The sequence below is a fragment of the Ovis canadensis genome, chromosome 25, assembly GCF_042477335.2.
Source record: "Ovis canadensis isolate MfBH-ARS-UI-01 breed Bighorn chromosome 25, ARS-UI_OviCan_v2, whole genome shotgun sequence".
NCBI classification, from domain to species: Eukaryota; Metazoa; Chordata; class Mammalia; order Artiodactyla; family Bovidae; genus Ovis; species Ovis canadensis.
In genome coordinates this window covers 22,278,315-22,292,545 of record NC_091269.1, presented here as the reverse complement: position 1 = coordinate 22,292,545, position 14,231 = coordinate 22,278,315, and the positions used below count along the sequence as shown (strand labels likewise).

Here is a 14,231-nt window from a genome sequence, read left to right as displayed (position 1 = left end):
GCCGTGTGTCGTGTGGTGTGGTGTGGTGTGGTTGGTGTCATGTGGTGTGGTGTGGTGTGATGTGGTATCGTGTGGTGTGGTGTTGTGTGGGTGGTGTCATGTGGTGTGGTGTGGTGTGGTGTGGTTGGTGTCATGTGGTGTGGTGTGGTGTGGTGTGGTATCGTGTGGTGTGGTATTGTGTGGTATAGCGCCGTGTGTTGTGTGCTGTGGTGTGGTGTATTGTGGAGTCATGCTGGGGTGTGGTGTGGTGTGGTGTGGTATCGTGTGGTGTGGTATCGTGTGGTATAGCGCCGTGTGTCGTGTGGTGTGGTGTGGTGTATTGTGGAGTCATGCTGGGGTGTGGTGTGGTGTGGTGTGTGTGGTGTGGTGTTGTGTGGTGTGGTGTGGTTGGTGTCATGTGGTGTGGTGTGGTGTGGTGTGGTATCGTGTGGTGTGGTATCGTGTGGTATAGCGCCGTGTGTCGTGTGCTGTGGTGTGGTGTATTGTGGAGTCATGCTGGGGTGTGGTGTGGTGTGATGTGGTATTGTGTGGTGTGGTATCGTGTGGTATAGCGCCGTGTGTCGTGTGCTGTGGTGTGGTGTATTGTGGAGTCATGCTGGGGTGTGGTGTGGTGTGGTGTGGTATCGTGTGGTGTGGTATCGTGTGGTATAGCGCCGTGTGTCGTGTGGTGTGGTGTGGTGTATTGTGGAGTCATGCTGGGGTGTGGTGTGGTGTGGTGTGTGTGGTGTGGTGTTGTGTGGTGTGGTGTGGTTGGTGTCATGTGGTGTGGTGTGGTGTGGTGTGGTATCGTGTGGTGTGGTATTGTGTGGTATAGCACCGTGTGTCGTGTGCTGTGGTGTGGTGTATTGTGGAGTCATGCTGGGGTGTGGTGTGGTGTGGTGTGGTATCGTGTGGTGTGGTATCGTGTGGTATAGCGCCGTGTGTCGTGTGGTGTGGTGTGGTGTATTGTGGAGTCATGCTGGGGTGTGGTGTGGTGTGGTGTGTGTGGTGTGGTGTTGTGTGGTGTGGTGTGGTTGGTGTCATGTGGTGTGGTGTGGTGTGGTGTGGTATCGTGTGGTGTGGTATTGTGTGGTATAGCACCGTGTGTCGTGTGCTGTGGTGTGGTGTATTGTGGAGTCATGCTGGGGTGTGGTGTGGTGTGGTGTGGTATCGTGTGGTGTGGTATCGTGTGGTATAGCGCCGTGTGTCGTGTGGTGTGGTGTGGTGTATTGTGGAGTCATGCTGGGGTGTGGTGTGGTGTGGTGTGTGTGGTGTGGTGTTGTGTGGTGTGGTGTGGTTGGTGTCATGTGGTGTGGTGTGGTGTGGTGTGGTATCGTGTGGTGTGGTATTGTGTGGTAAAGCACCGTGTGTCGTGTGCTGTGGTGTGGTGTATTGTGGAGTCATGCTGGGGTGTGGTGTGGTGTGGTGTGTGTGATGTGGTGTGATGTGGTGTGATGTGGTGTGGTGTGGTGTCTGAGCACTCCATCCAACCTAGAGCACCTAGAGTGCAAGAGCCTCTTCGTGTCCACGTAGAAGACGACAGCGCTCACCGAGTTGGTTCTCCACTGCTCTGGGCTCATGGGGGCATCACACTGCCCTCCTGTCCTTGTTCTGCTTCACGGGGTGTGCGTGGAGGAGACAGAGGTGGCTTGTGCTCTGAATTGCTTTTGCGGATCCCTCAGCCTTCTCCTCCTCGTCTCAGGGACTGTGACCTGAGTGGTCACCACACCACACCACACCACACCCCTCAACAGCACACCAGTCTATGCACTCAGGGGCAGAGCAGGGCCCCCAACCACCCCTGTGGAACATGACTCGTAGGCTAGGAACACAGCTGTGTTATGTGAAGCCTCTCGTGTCGCGCTGCTGTCTGTTACTAACCTACTCCAACCAACACAGCCTCCAAGCCAGTCATGAGGTGTACTCTTAGCAGCAGGCACGTGATTTCCAAGTTAATGACAGAACGAATGAATGAATGATCACATTTATCGCTGAGCTGGTCCACATGACAAGTGCATATTTTACCAGGAACTGAATCTTAAATGGGCTTCCCTTGTGGCTCGGATGGTAAAGTGTCTGCCTCCAATGCGGGAGACCCAGGTTCGATCCCTGGGTTAGGAAGACCCCCTGGAAAATGGAATGGCAACCCACTCCAGTACTCTTGCCTGGAAAATCCCTTGGACAGAGAATCCTGGTAGGCTAAAGTCCATGGGGTCACAAAGAGTCGGACACGACTGAGCGACTTCATTTACTTACTTACTTAGTCTTAAATAGCCAGGATGGAAGGCAGGCTGAATGCCCAGCTCAATTGCCATGCAAAGTTATAGCATCACCACAACCACATGAGTTGATGCAAAAAAAACACAGGAAAGAAGGTCAAAGAAAAATTTGCAGCCAGTGCCCACTTCACTTTACCCCTTCATCCAACTATCCCTGTAGGACCCTGAGTTGCTGCCCTGCGATATGTCTGAATGTCCATCTTGGCTGGAAGCACAGCCACTAATGGGCATGTCTTATCCAGCCACACCACCCATGTGAGGCAGGCCCTTTGTCTCCTCTTCCTCCAGCTCCACAACCTCAGGTGGGACCCAGCACTCGGGGTCCTCCCACTTATTTCCCTCCTCTGCACCCCAGCTAGCATTTCCTTGCACCACAATTTTCTCAGTTCAGTTCAGTTGAGTTGCTCATTCATGTTTGACTCTGCGACCCCATGGACTGCAGCACGCCAGGCTTCCCTGTCCATCACCAACTCCCAGAGTTTACTCAAACTCATGTCCAGTGAATCAGAGATACCATCCAACCATCTCATCCTCTGTCGTCCCCTTCTCCTCCTGCCTTCAATCTTTCCCAACATCAGGGTCTTTTCAAATGAGTCAGTTCTTTGTATCAAGTGGCCAAAGCATTGGAGCTTCAGCTTCAGCATCAGTCCTTCCAATGAGTGTTCAGGACTGATTTCCTTTAGGATTGACTGGTTAGATCTCCATGCAGTCCAAAGGACTCTCAAGAGTCTTCTCCAACACCACAGTTCAAAAGCATCAATTCTTCGGTGCTCAGCTTTCTTTATGGTCCAACTCTCACATCCATACATGACTACTGGAAAACTATAGCTTTGACTAGACGGACCTTTGTCAGTAAAGTAATGTCTCTGCTTTTAATATGCTGTCAAGGTTTGTCATAGCTTTTCTTCCAATGAATAAGCACTTTTTCCCAACCCCTGGTAATGTCCCTGGGTGGCTATTTCTAAACAATATAAAATACACAGTCAAGTCTCATATGTGGTCGTTAAGTTCCATAGAATCACTGGGAAAGCTCAGTTAGCAAATAGTGAACCATTGTTTCCAGGGGGAAAAATAGGGTTAGGTCACAATATTTTTGTCAACTGATCAATATATAACCTTGTTTTATGTGTGTTTCAGTTTAAAGATACTGTCTGTGTATGCTAAGTAGCTTCATTTGTATCTGGCTCTTTGTGACCCTATGGACCATAGCCTGCCAGGCTCCTCTGTCCATGGGATTCTCCAGGCAAGAATACTAGAATGGGTTGCCATGCCCTCTTCCAGGGGATCTTTCTGACCCAGGGATCAAACTCAAATCTCTTATGTCTCCTTCATTGGCAGGCAGGTTCTTTACCACAAGCGCCACCTGGGAAGCCCTTAAAGATTCTGTATTTAATATTTATCTCTGCTTCATTAACATTCAGCTCACAACTCACACCTGAAAGAGGCTGATCTAACACACGTACTTTCTCCACTTAGGCACACAGCAGCCTTCTTGTGCTTACAAGTGCCAGACGGCACTGCCAGTCCTGTGCTTGGGAACCAGCTTAAACAGTGACCTCACCAACAAAAAACAAATCAAACATGGGAAAAGCATGGCATTAAAATTTAACTGAATCACTTTGCTGTACATCTGAAACTAACACAACATCGTAAATCAACTATACTTCAGTAAAAACAAACAAATTTGTTTTAAAAAAAACTGTATATCAAATTAAAAAAAAAAGAAAAATTTTTTTATAAAAACAGGCCACGATGGCACCCCATTCCAGTACTCTTGCCTGGAAAATCCCATGGACAGAGGAGCCTGGTAGGCTGCAGTCCATGGGGTCGCGAAGAGTCGGACATGACTGAGTGACTTCCCTTTCACTTTTCACTTTCATGCATTGGAGAAGGACATGGCAACCCACTCCAGTGTTCTTGCCTGGAGAATCCCAGGGACGGCGGAGCCTGGTGGGCTGCCATCTATGGGGTCACACAGAGTCAGACACGACTGAAATGACTTAGCAGCAGCAGCAGCAGCAAAGTACACTAGTTTACAGTCTGAGCTGAAACAAGACCTCAGCTAGAACATGCGTGTTGGGTGGCCCAGACTTTCAGTCATTCTGTGCATGTCCATGAGGGATTCCCTGATGGCTCAGCAGGTAAAGAAACTGCTTGCAATGCAGGAGACAAAGGACACTTGAGTTTGACTCCTGGATCAAGAAAATCCCCTGGAGGAGGAAATGGAAGCCCACTCCAGTATTCTTGTCTGGAAAATCCCAAGGACAGAGAAGCCTGAGGGGCTACAGTCCAAAGGGTCCCTAAGAGTCAGACAAGACTGAGTGACTGCATGCACGTCCACAAAAGACCAGGAAAGCACTGTGAGCCCTGACCTTGGACTTCAGTAAGGTTTAACAAGAGAGTGAATTCCCGAATACAGAATCTGCGGATACGAAGGATGGACTGCATTTAACAGGAGCTAAAATTCAAATTCCTGAGATTTTCATTTTCCTTAAGGGGAGAGAAGAGGGGTTAAGGAATTGGAATAAAACATTTTAAAAAGCACCAGAACACTAAAATCCCAATCTTTGAAGGGATCTTTTTGAAGATCCATAGCTCAACCCTTCCCCAGTTCTTCAGCCCAAATGGGCAGTCTGAGGTTTCTGCACAAACATGGTGGAAAAAGCAAGGCCTCCCTCATCAAGCACAACTCTACTGTCGGGAGCCTCTTCCTCCATCTGAAGCAAAATCTGCACTCCTGTAAGACCTTCACCCTGGACAGAGTTCCTTTGGTCACTCCACGACCCTGAATAAAGGTCATCCCTCTTCCACGCAACAGACATGCAAATCACTGGAGAGCATCATGTTACTCACTATCCAGGTGCTGGATAAACAAAGGAAGTTACACTACAGATCACCTGTGTCCGGATCCTATCATTTGAGACAAGATGTGAGCTTAATTTGAACTGCAGGGTGAGAAATGGAATATTCCCTGCCGTATCAGTAAACATGGATGTCACAGTCATCACTGATTGCAGCCTTCCAATGTGAGCCGGTGAGCCCCGAGGGAACTCAGGAAGGAAAAGAATATCTGTCATCTCGCAGCCACCAGACTGCAGCCACTCCCTACGGTGAGCCCCGAGGAAGCTCAGAATGTGGAAAGCACAGCATATCGGCCCCAGATAGCTGAGGTGAGTATCAAAGGCATGATTTCAGTGAGCCCAGACTCTTGCATCTTCCCATACACAGAAAAGTGCTGAACTACTTAACCTGGGATATCTGGCTTTTGTTAATTAACAATAATCTTTTGATGTTCCGACTACCTTCCCTTTGTTGCAAAACTTCTATATAACCTGGCTCCCCCTCTTGCCTCCTTGGAGCATCTCTCAAGGTCACTTGAGATACTATCTCCTGGGCTTAAGTCCTAAAAATTTCCACCAAATAAAACATAACTCTCAACTTTTAGGTTGTGAATTTTCTTTTAAAGGTTGGGAATATTTTTTTAAGTCAACAAGGAAGAAGAGTGAATTCCCCGTTTGACTCAAATTCTCTTCGCCTGAGCCATTTCTCTAATGAGCAATACTCTATAACAATGAGCAATATTCTGTGTTCTCGCTGGGCATCAGAACCAATCTGAAGCACTGCACGTGGACCAGCACTTTTCATCCTCACGACAATCTATGAGGTGGGGACTGCAGTTACCTCCAACTACTACCAGAGCATCTTGAGGCACAGAACAATGAAGGAAATGACTTCAGGTCACACAACAAGGAAGTGAAAGCAGCAGGCTACCAGTCAGGCAGTCCCGCCAGCATGCCAGGAGTACAAGCCCCCAGGAGATCTTCCAGAAACCAAGACCCCATAAAACAACTCTCCAGTGGCTTATAACTAATTATAAGAAGAGATATAGCTAGGGTGTGTTTTATTTCTTTTTAAAACTAAAGATCATAGACTCTAAAAGGTGAGCCAAGGTGGTTTTCTGCAACCACAGCCCCTAGAATTCCAGCTCCCAGGTACCCCAATGTCCTGGTAGTTCAGAGACTGGCATGGTGAGTCTGTGGCCCCCAGAAAGCATATCTGCTCAGGGTTTCACAAACTCCAAAGTATCAAAAAATCTAGGCCAGGACTAGATATCCTGGTCTATATCTAGATACATGCATGCATGCTAAGTCACTTCAGTCATGGCCAACTCTTTGCGACGCTATGGACTGTAACCCACCAGGCTCCTCTGTCCATGGAATTCTCCAGGCAAGAATACTGGAGTGGGCTGCCATGCTCTCCTCCAGGCGATCTTCTCGACCCAGGGATCAAACCCAGATCTCCTGTGTCTCCTGCATGGGTAGGTGGGTTCTATACCACTAGCGCCACCTGGGAAGACCCCTATATCTTGGTAAGAGGACTTAAAAGGAAAGGAAAAACTGTTGGTTCTACCAAACCTCAGTGACTGGATATTGTGGACTGACTACAGCAGACCCACTGCCAAGTGATTTTCTGCTTGGTTATCTAGGAGGAAGGAAAGCTGGTCTTTATAACCACTTTGTACTTCTGCTTGACCTGTGTCAAAACTTGGATTTTTGAAATGCAGATATGTTGCTGAGATTTTTCTTAAAATATTTTGGAAATAAAGTGTTGAAAACTGGCACTCAGAGTCCAGAAATCACGATGGTGCAAACCTCCACTGAGTGTTTGGCTCCTTGTGTGTGTACCTCTCAGCATCTCTCCTTATGCCTCAGACATTCAATCCAAGAAGTCTATCAATTAGATTCCTGCAGCCCATCTTACCAAGATAAATTATTTCACTAAAACCACAATTTTAATCAAGCACCAGGCAGTATGCCAGGCATCAGGCATCCAAAAATGGCTAAGAGAAGTGAGCTGGAGATAAAGAGCTCGTGGTCAAGTGAGGAACTTGGACCGCGAACAACTGATTATTAAAGTGACAAGTGCTGTCACAGAGCACATCCAAAGGGCTGTGGGAAGGGATGGAGGGAGGGATTCATTCGGTCTCGGGGCGGGGGGAAGGGAGGAGAGGTCTCACAAGGAAGTGGCTTTGGAGCCACACTGAAAGGAATAAGAAGAGCTTAGCAGGTGGCACAAGGCAGGAAGCTCACTCCAGGCAGAGGCCCAAGACACAGGAAGAGAGAGCAGCCGAGCCAGAGGCACTGGGCAGCTGCAGCAGGTCGGGAAAGGTCTCCATTGTCAGGATGAGGGGTTTGGAGACCATCCTAAGGGAAGTAAGAAGCCACCAAATGTTTTAAGCCAAGGAATAACAGCATCCCAGCAGTATTCCCAAAGACAATGCTGCTGACCTCGTAGAGGAGGAATTGGGGAAGAGAGACTCTGGAGGAAAGTATGTCAGGACCCCTTACCAAACTCGGGTGAAACATAAGGATTTGAACCAGGCAGGGACCATGGCCGTGGCCGTGAGAGTAGGTTAGCAGCAGGACTGAGGGCACTTAAAGACGGAGCAGAGGTTGGGAGGGCAGCGGGGAGGGTGCTGGAGAACCTGCAGCTCCTCTAAGGAGCTGGGTGCATTCTATTGGCTCAAATCAGCAGTTACAGATCAACAGTGACACCTGTTAGGACCGGTTTAACGGGTAAGACAGTGGTGTCAGTTTTGGACGTGCCTGACTCAGATTCCACGCCTCGCCTGGGAACACTGCGCACTGCACTGTTGCTTGCACACTGGCCCGGCTGCTCTCTCTCCCTGGGGGATAAATCTGATGGCCAGTCTGGGACAGGGCAAACAGGGAGGTGGCTAGGACTTTAGGCCACAGACGAGGGGCTGAGAGCAGAGGAGATCAGTCCCTCGGAATGAACGTGAGCCTCACATTTTCAGGTCCTCCTTCCAATCCTGATGAGAGAGGCTCGACTTCCCTACTTACATGTACCTACGCCACACACACACGCATACACATATGCACACACATGCACATGTGTACACACATCCACATATATGCGCACGTGCACATACGTGCACATAGATATACATGTGTGCGTATTCCTGCATGCACACCCCAGAAGGAAAACAGTCTTTCAACAGGACGAGTCAGTGGGTCACCACAAAGCACCTCTGCCCGGGTTTCCCTGGGAACTTTCTAGGGTAGAACAACCTCGCCTACTCCAAGGTGGACCCACCCCTCAGGTAACTGGGTGGCCAGCAATATTGCAGTGTCAGGACTTACAGTCCATCCCAATTTCCAAAGCACTTACATTCCCACCAGACCACGGAATAACCCTGCGTGGTGTTATCATCTCTAAACAAGGAAACTAAGGGGCTGAGAGGTTTAGGAACCAGAAACAGAGCCCCTGATTCCATGTGGGGAGCTCCCGGAGCTGCAGTGGGAGATGAGCTGAAAATGCAAAAGCGACTCTGGATCGCCCCAGTGTGGAGCATCACCACCTCTATATCACTCATCCGTCCACACACCAGCCAGCTCCAGGTCCCCTGTTCCGTGGTCCTGACCTCCCGCTTCAAAGAAGAGTTACACTGAGCCAACCCGAAGTCACCCATGCCAGAAACTGCAGAGGAGCCTGTGGCCCAACAAACAACAAGCCTGAGCGCCCAAGGGACAGAGAAAACGAGGACAGATTTGAGTTCAGGCTGAAAGAGAAGAAGCAGAGATGGAGCAACATCTTTTGGCAGCCAACCACCAAAGGTGCTGCCATATTTTCCAGTGGGAAATCGGTCAAGCCCAGAAGCGTCGTTTCTGGCCCTCTGCCTAGAACTAATCTGAGCCATGACCATCCCGTGCCCGAAGGCTGGGAAGACACCCACCTCCAGACGCCTCCGCTGGCCCTGCAGGCAGTGCAGCAGCGCTGGCTCACATCTGCTGAGCAGTGGGTCCCACTGGTGAGCATCTGAAGAGCTGCTAGCTTCAAACCACAAGGGATCCAGGGAGCAGGAGGAGGCAGCATCCGTGTCCAACAACGGAAGAGTCTGGCCCTCCAGACTGGGGCTGCCCCCCAAGGTCTGGGCAGCGTCTGCCAGGCCCTGAGAAGCCTTGAGAGTGAAGGGGAGAGAGAGGAGCCGAGGGTGATCGTGGGGTCCACCCGAGCTGGCAGCCTTGGCCTCCTTCTCCTCCAGGCTCTGATGAGGGCCCTCAGCCTCTCTGGAGGGTGGGCAGCCTTCTGCTTCTCCCCGTTCCCCAGCAGAGCCCAAGGAGAGGCGAATGAAACTAAAGCTGGAGGTAAAGACGTCCTGAGAGCTGGCAGGGACGGAGGGTGCCTGGGGGCCACTTCCGAGGCTGCAGCTGGTGTCACTCATGTCCTCCGGGGATGGACAGCCTTTGTTCCAGGCTTCCCGGCAAGGACTCAGGGCCTCGCGAGTGTCCATGGACGGCAGCTCCCCGCGACAGCCAGTGGCCCTGGGGCCACTCAGCTTGCTGAGCCTATTGGGCAGGGCAGTGCCAGCTCGGGGCTGAGCCCCAAGGAGCCCTGGGCTTCCTCTCACGGCCGTCAGAGCCGATCCTCGGTGCCCCAGGGTCAGAGCCGAGGCGGCCGTGCTCCTGGGAATGAGGCTCCCAACTGAGCGACCTCGCCACTGGCCTCCAGGGTCAAGGCCACACGGGCCAGCCCTGGACTCAGGGTGGTGAGACTCCTCGCCACATGCCCCTCCCTGGGCCCGGAACGGAGCGCCCACTGGCGGGGAGAGGAACCCGATCCTGGGCCCAGCTGCGCTTCTCATGTAGCCCGGCCTACGTGCCAGCCGCCTCCTCCGAAAAGACGCTGCAGGTGGTGAGCAATCTTGGCTTCCTGGAGAGAGAGAGAAAACATCATCATAGACACACACACACACACACACACACACACACATCTCTCTGGCTCAGATGGGAAACAACCCCAGGCTCAGAGGTCATCCCTTGGGCATCTGTCAAACAGAGATGCTGGCTCAGTGGTCACCAGGCCAGCCTGGCAAAGAAACTGATGATCCTCCGGAAGCGACCCCGGGGATGTGTAGACACAGCCCAGTGTCCCAGCTCCTCTGCTCAGCAGAGCAGCTGGCACAGCTATTATGCTAACATGTCTCAAGCACAACATCGGCAGTTCCTTCTGAGCCTCCAGCATCCTGCCTGTTGATCGTTTAAGTGCATCAGCGCTTTCATCCTGGAGTGGCCTGGGAAGCAAATGAGCTGAAGCCGAATGCCAGCACACTCCTCAGAATGAGAGCCAGTCACCTACTCTGGCTGCTCTTAAGATATACGTATGGTTTGGTTACCTGAGTTTTCCACGGCTTTGCTGCCTGTGGACCGTGGAGAGCTGACTGAGACCCTACGCCCATCAATTCATCTCACAATGAATTATAGGAGGCCCTGTTTGCTGTGTTCTCCAAACCAAGGGCTGTGTTCCCCTCCCAGCTATGCGAGAAGGATAGAGACAATGAAACTGCTGATGCCTCTCAGAGGCATGATGCTATAGCAGCTGACAGCATAAGTCTCAGCACCTCATTGCCTGGTTCAAACCACATTGTGCCATTTCTTGCTGTGTGACATTTCGGAAGTGACTTAGCCTCTCTGTGCCTCAGTATGCTAATCAGTAAAATGGAGATATCAACAGTACTTCTCTCCTAGGATGGTGGTGAGCATTAAACGAAATGAGTTACTACAGGCAGACCCCTCAGAACAGTGCCTGGCACTCAGAATAACTGTGATTAAAATGTTATTAACAGTTACTATTTTGATATTTTGTAGCACCTCGTTACTCATCATGTGTCCTCATTTGCATTAATTTCCATAGCTCCCTACCAAAGTCATGTGAATCAACCAGGAACTGTAACATTTCTTTCAGTTAAGGAAACAGGCTCAGAGAAATCAAACCCCTGCAAGTGGCTGAGTCTTGGGGCCCTGCCACAACTCGAATCAGACTGGATGGAAGATGCAAGAGCAGACAACGTGAGGCATAGCTGTGTATCGGGCAGCCTGTGCTGAGAAGTGGAGCGCAGCTCCCCACCCCTACTGGGTCCACACATCTTGCCCTGCCCTACCTCCCAGAATACAGATGGTCTCAGATTCTTCATCAGGTAAACAGAGTGCCAGGCATCCAGGATCCCACTGTGTTATGACCATGCCCTGCATTTAAGTTGCTTGATAAATGGTGGATAAATTAATGGATGTGAGGCTAAATGGAAGGAAAGTGGAATGGATGGATGGATGGACTGGGGCCCATCTGACCCCAAATCACATGCTTTTTCTATATCCTTTTCCTCTAAGCACATCACTTAGGATGACAACTTGCAATGACAAGAAGTCAAAGAAAGGTTTTATCTTTCTTTTTTCTTCTTTATTTTTTTTCTTCCATCAAAGTTTGAATTGGTGGAAAAGAACATGGCAAAAACGTGCAGAAAATGTACAGAAGGAATCATTAATACATCATTTTGGACCACTCACTAGGATAGCTACTATTAAACACACACACAGAAAATAACAAGTGTTGATGATGATGTGGAAAAATTGAAACCAGTGTGCTCTATAGAAATGTGCACTTATGGAAATGTAAAATGGTATAGCTGAAAAGAGTATAGAAATTCCTCAAAAAATTAAAAATAGAATTACTACATGGTCCAGCAATTCCACTTTTTAGTATATACCCAAAAGAATTGAAATCAGGTTTCAAAGAGATAACTGTACCCCTGTGTTCACAGCGACATTATTCACTATAGACAAAGTGGAAACAACCCAAGAGTGCCTTGACAAATGGATGGGTCACACATGGTCTATCCACACGATGGGAAATCACTCAGCCTTATTTTAAAAAGGGAAGTTCTGACTCCTGTTCCAACATGAATGAACCTCAGTCTTGAGGACATGACACTCAGTGAAATAAGATAGTCACAAAGGGACAAATATTGTTTGATTCCACTTATATGAGATACCTTGAGGAGTCAAATTTATAGAGACAGACAGCAGAAAGATGGTTGCCAGGGGCTATAGGAAGGCAGACGGCTGGAGGTAGGAGAATGTTGCGAGCTAGTGCTCAGGGGGGATGGAGCTTCAGTCTGGGAAGATAACAAAGTTCTGGAGATGGACAGCGGTAACAGAAACAAAACAATGTCAATGTCCTTAATGACACTGAACCGTACACTTAAAAATGGTTACAAGGATAATTCTGTGTTATACGTGTTTCACCTCAATAAAAAAAAATTTTTTTAATAGACCAAACTAGGTCACTATGCTCTGTGATCCCAAGGAGACCCATCCTTTCCCTCATTGCTCTCGCCATCTGAGGCTGCCCCCTGCACCCGGAGGTGGTCAGCACAGGGCTGCAGGAGCTCAGGATGGGGCAGAAGGATGCCAAGAAGAACTAACTCTCCTCTGCCTGTGAAACTGGCAAAATATTTTTTGAAGAACAATGAATCCAGAAGGAAGCAGAGAGAACGCTGAGTTCTGGCTTCAATTACCAAAGGAAAACTATTCAGCAATTTCATACCTTCAAAATGGAGTCCCGTGAAATCTGTATTGTCTTTTGGCTTAAAGAGACTTTAAGCTAATTTTTTTATGCAAGTCCAATCACACAAATAACTCTTCTGAAGTTAAAGGAGCAACGTTAAGTAGAAAATAATTTGTTTGAAATTTCACTTTTTTTCAAACGCCTGTAGAACCTCCATAAAGCTACTCAACCAAGGGTCTAAAACCTCCCCAGGCCTGGCCCAGCTGCCATCCAAGCAGTTCCCCAATGGGAGCCTGAGTTCCTGGGGGGAATGGAGGGGCCGGTAAGATGCTGTCAGGCCACACTGTTCATCAAATGAGGGGCTGAGAGGTAGGGCTGGGGAATGGGGGTAGCCCAGCCCCTGAATCCTCCTGTACACCAGACATCCCCCCAGGTGTGAGCTTTCCCAGAATGTGACCCCAGAAACAGAGATTGTCACACGGTATCAATCCTAAGCCTCCAGAGAGGGCAGAGGAGCTGACAGCGTTGGATCTGGAGGGCACCTGTGGAATGAGCTAGAAGGAGAATAAGAAACCCATACGGAGCACATGGCTGCTCTGAAACCTTTCTCCACTTATTTTTTAATTGTTTATTTGAGGACATCTATGATGTCCCTCTGGAGAAGGAGATGGCAACTCACTCCAGTATTCTTGCCTGGAGAATCCCCATGGACTGAAGAACCTGGGAGGCTGCAGTCCGTGGGGTCGCAAAAAGTCAGACACGACTGAACAACTTAACACACACACACTCACTTGATGTCCCTCTGTGCGTGCATGCTAAGTCCCTTCAGCCATGTCTGACTCTTTGTGACCCTATGGACTGTACCCTACCAGACTCCCCTGTCCATGGGGCTCTCCAGGGAAGAATACTGGAGTGAGTTGCCATGCCCTCCTCCAGGGGATCTTCCCAACAACCCAGGGATCGAATCCTCATCTCTTAAGTCTCCTGCATTGGCAGGCAGGTTCCCAACTGGGAAGCCCCGTCCCTCTGACCAGAAACCAACTGTTACTTATCTATCCTGCCTGAAATCCACCCTGACATCCAAGCCCAGCCTTTACATCCTGCGGTAAGGAAGGCTTCTAATGCATTCAGCCCTTGGAGAGAAAGAGTCCTTCTGGCTCCCTGCTGCAGTCAGCTCTGGAAACACAGGTTCAAGTGGGCAGGAAGTCGACTATGGCAAGATGAGGGCAGGACCTGAAGCCAGCCGTGCCCTCTGTTCCATGTAAACCCAGAGAGGGCTCCAGTCTGCCCAGCTGGCCCCAGACAGGCTAAGGCGGAGGCAGGGCCACAGCAGCTGTCTCCTTCCCTGGCAGCCTCACACTCCACAGCAGCTCCAGGGGAGGGGAGCACAGTCCTCACCTCTCCACGGCACAGACCGGCAGGTCCCTGCTTATGTGGGATCCCATCTCCACCCGCATCCACCCAGTGAGCTCTGAGACTGAAGGGAGTGAAAGACGAGGGCTGCAACTCGGCCCAGATGTCACGGGGCTCCCACACACAGCCCAGCCCAGATAAGATACCCAGGAGCATCGGCTTACATAATTTACACAGAAAATGGGAGAAACCAAT

The 14,231-nt window shown here is 49.9% G+C and overlaps 1 protein-coding gene across 10 annotated transcripts in view; it reads right to left on the bottom strand.

Moving 5' to 3' along the window:
• DISC1 (DISC1 scaffold protein) overlaps positions 1-14,231 on the bottom strand; it is a 488,958-nt gene that overhangs the window by 338,149 nt on the left and 136,578 nt on the right. For all 10 annotated transcript variants that reach the window (XR_011253159.1, XR_011253160.1, XM_069572613.1 and 7 more), the window contains one exon: positions 9,016-9,992. Coding sequence is in view for 8 of the 10 variants with exons in the window: in XM_069572613.1 (XP_069428714.1) it covers positions 9,016-9,992 (977 nt within the window). In the remaining 2 variants the exon portion in view is untranslated. The remainder of the gene's footprint in view (positions 1-9,015; positions 9,993-14,231) is intronic.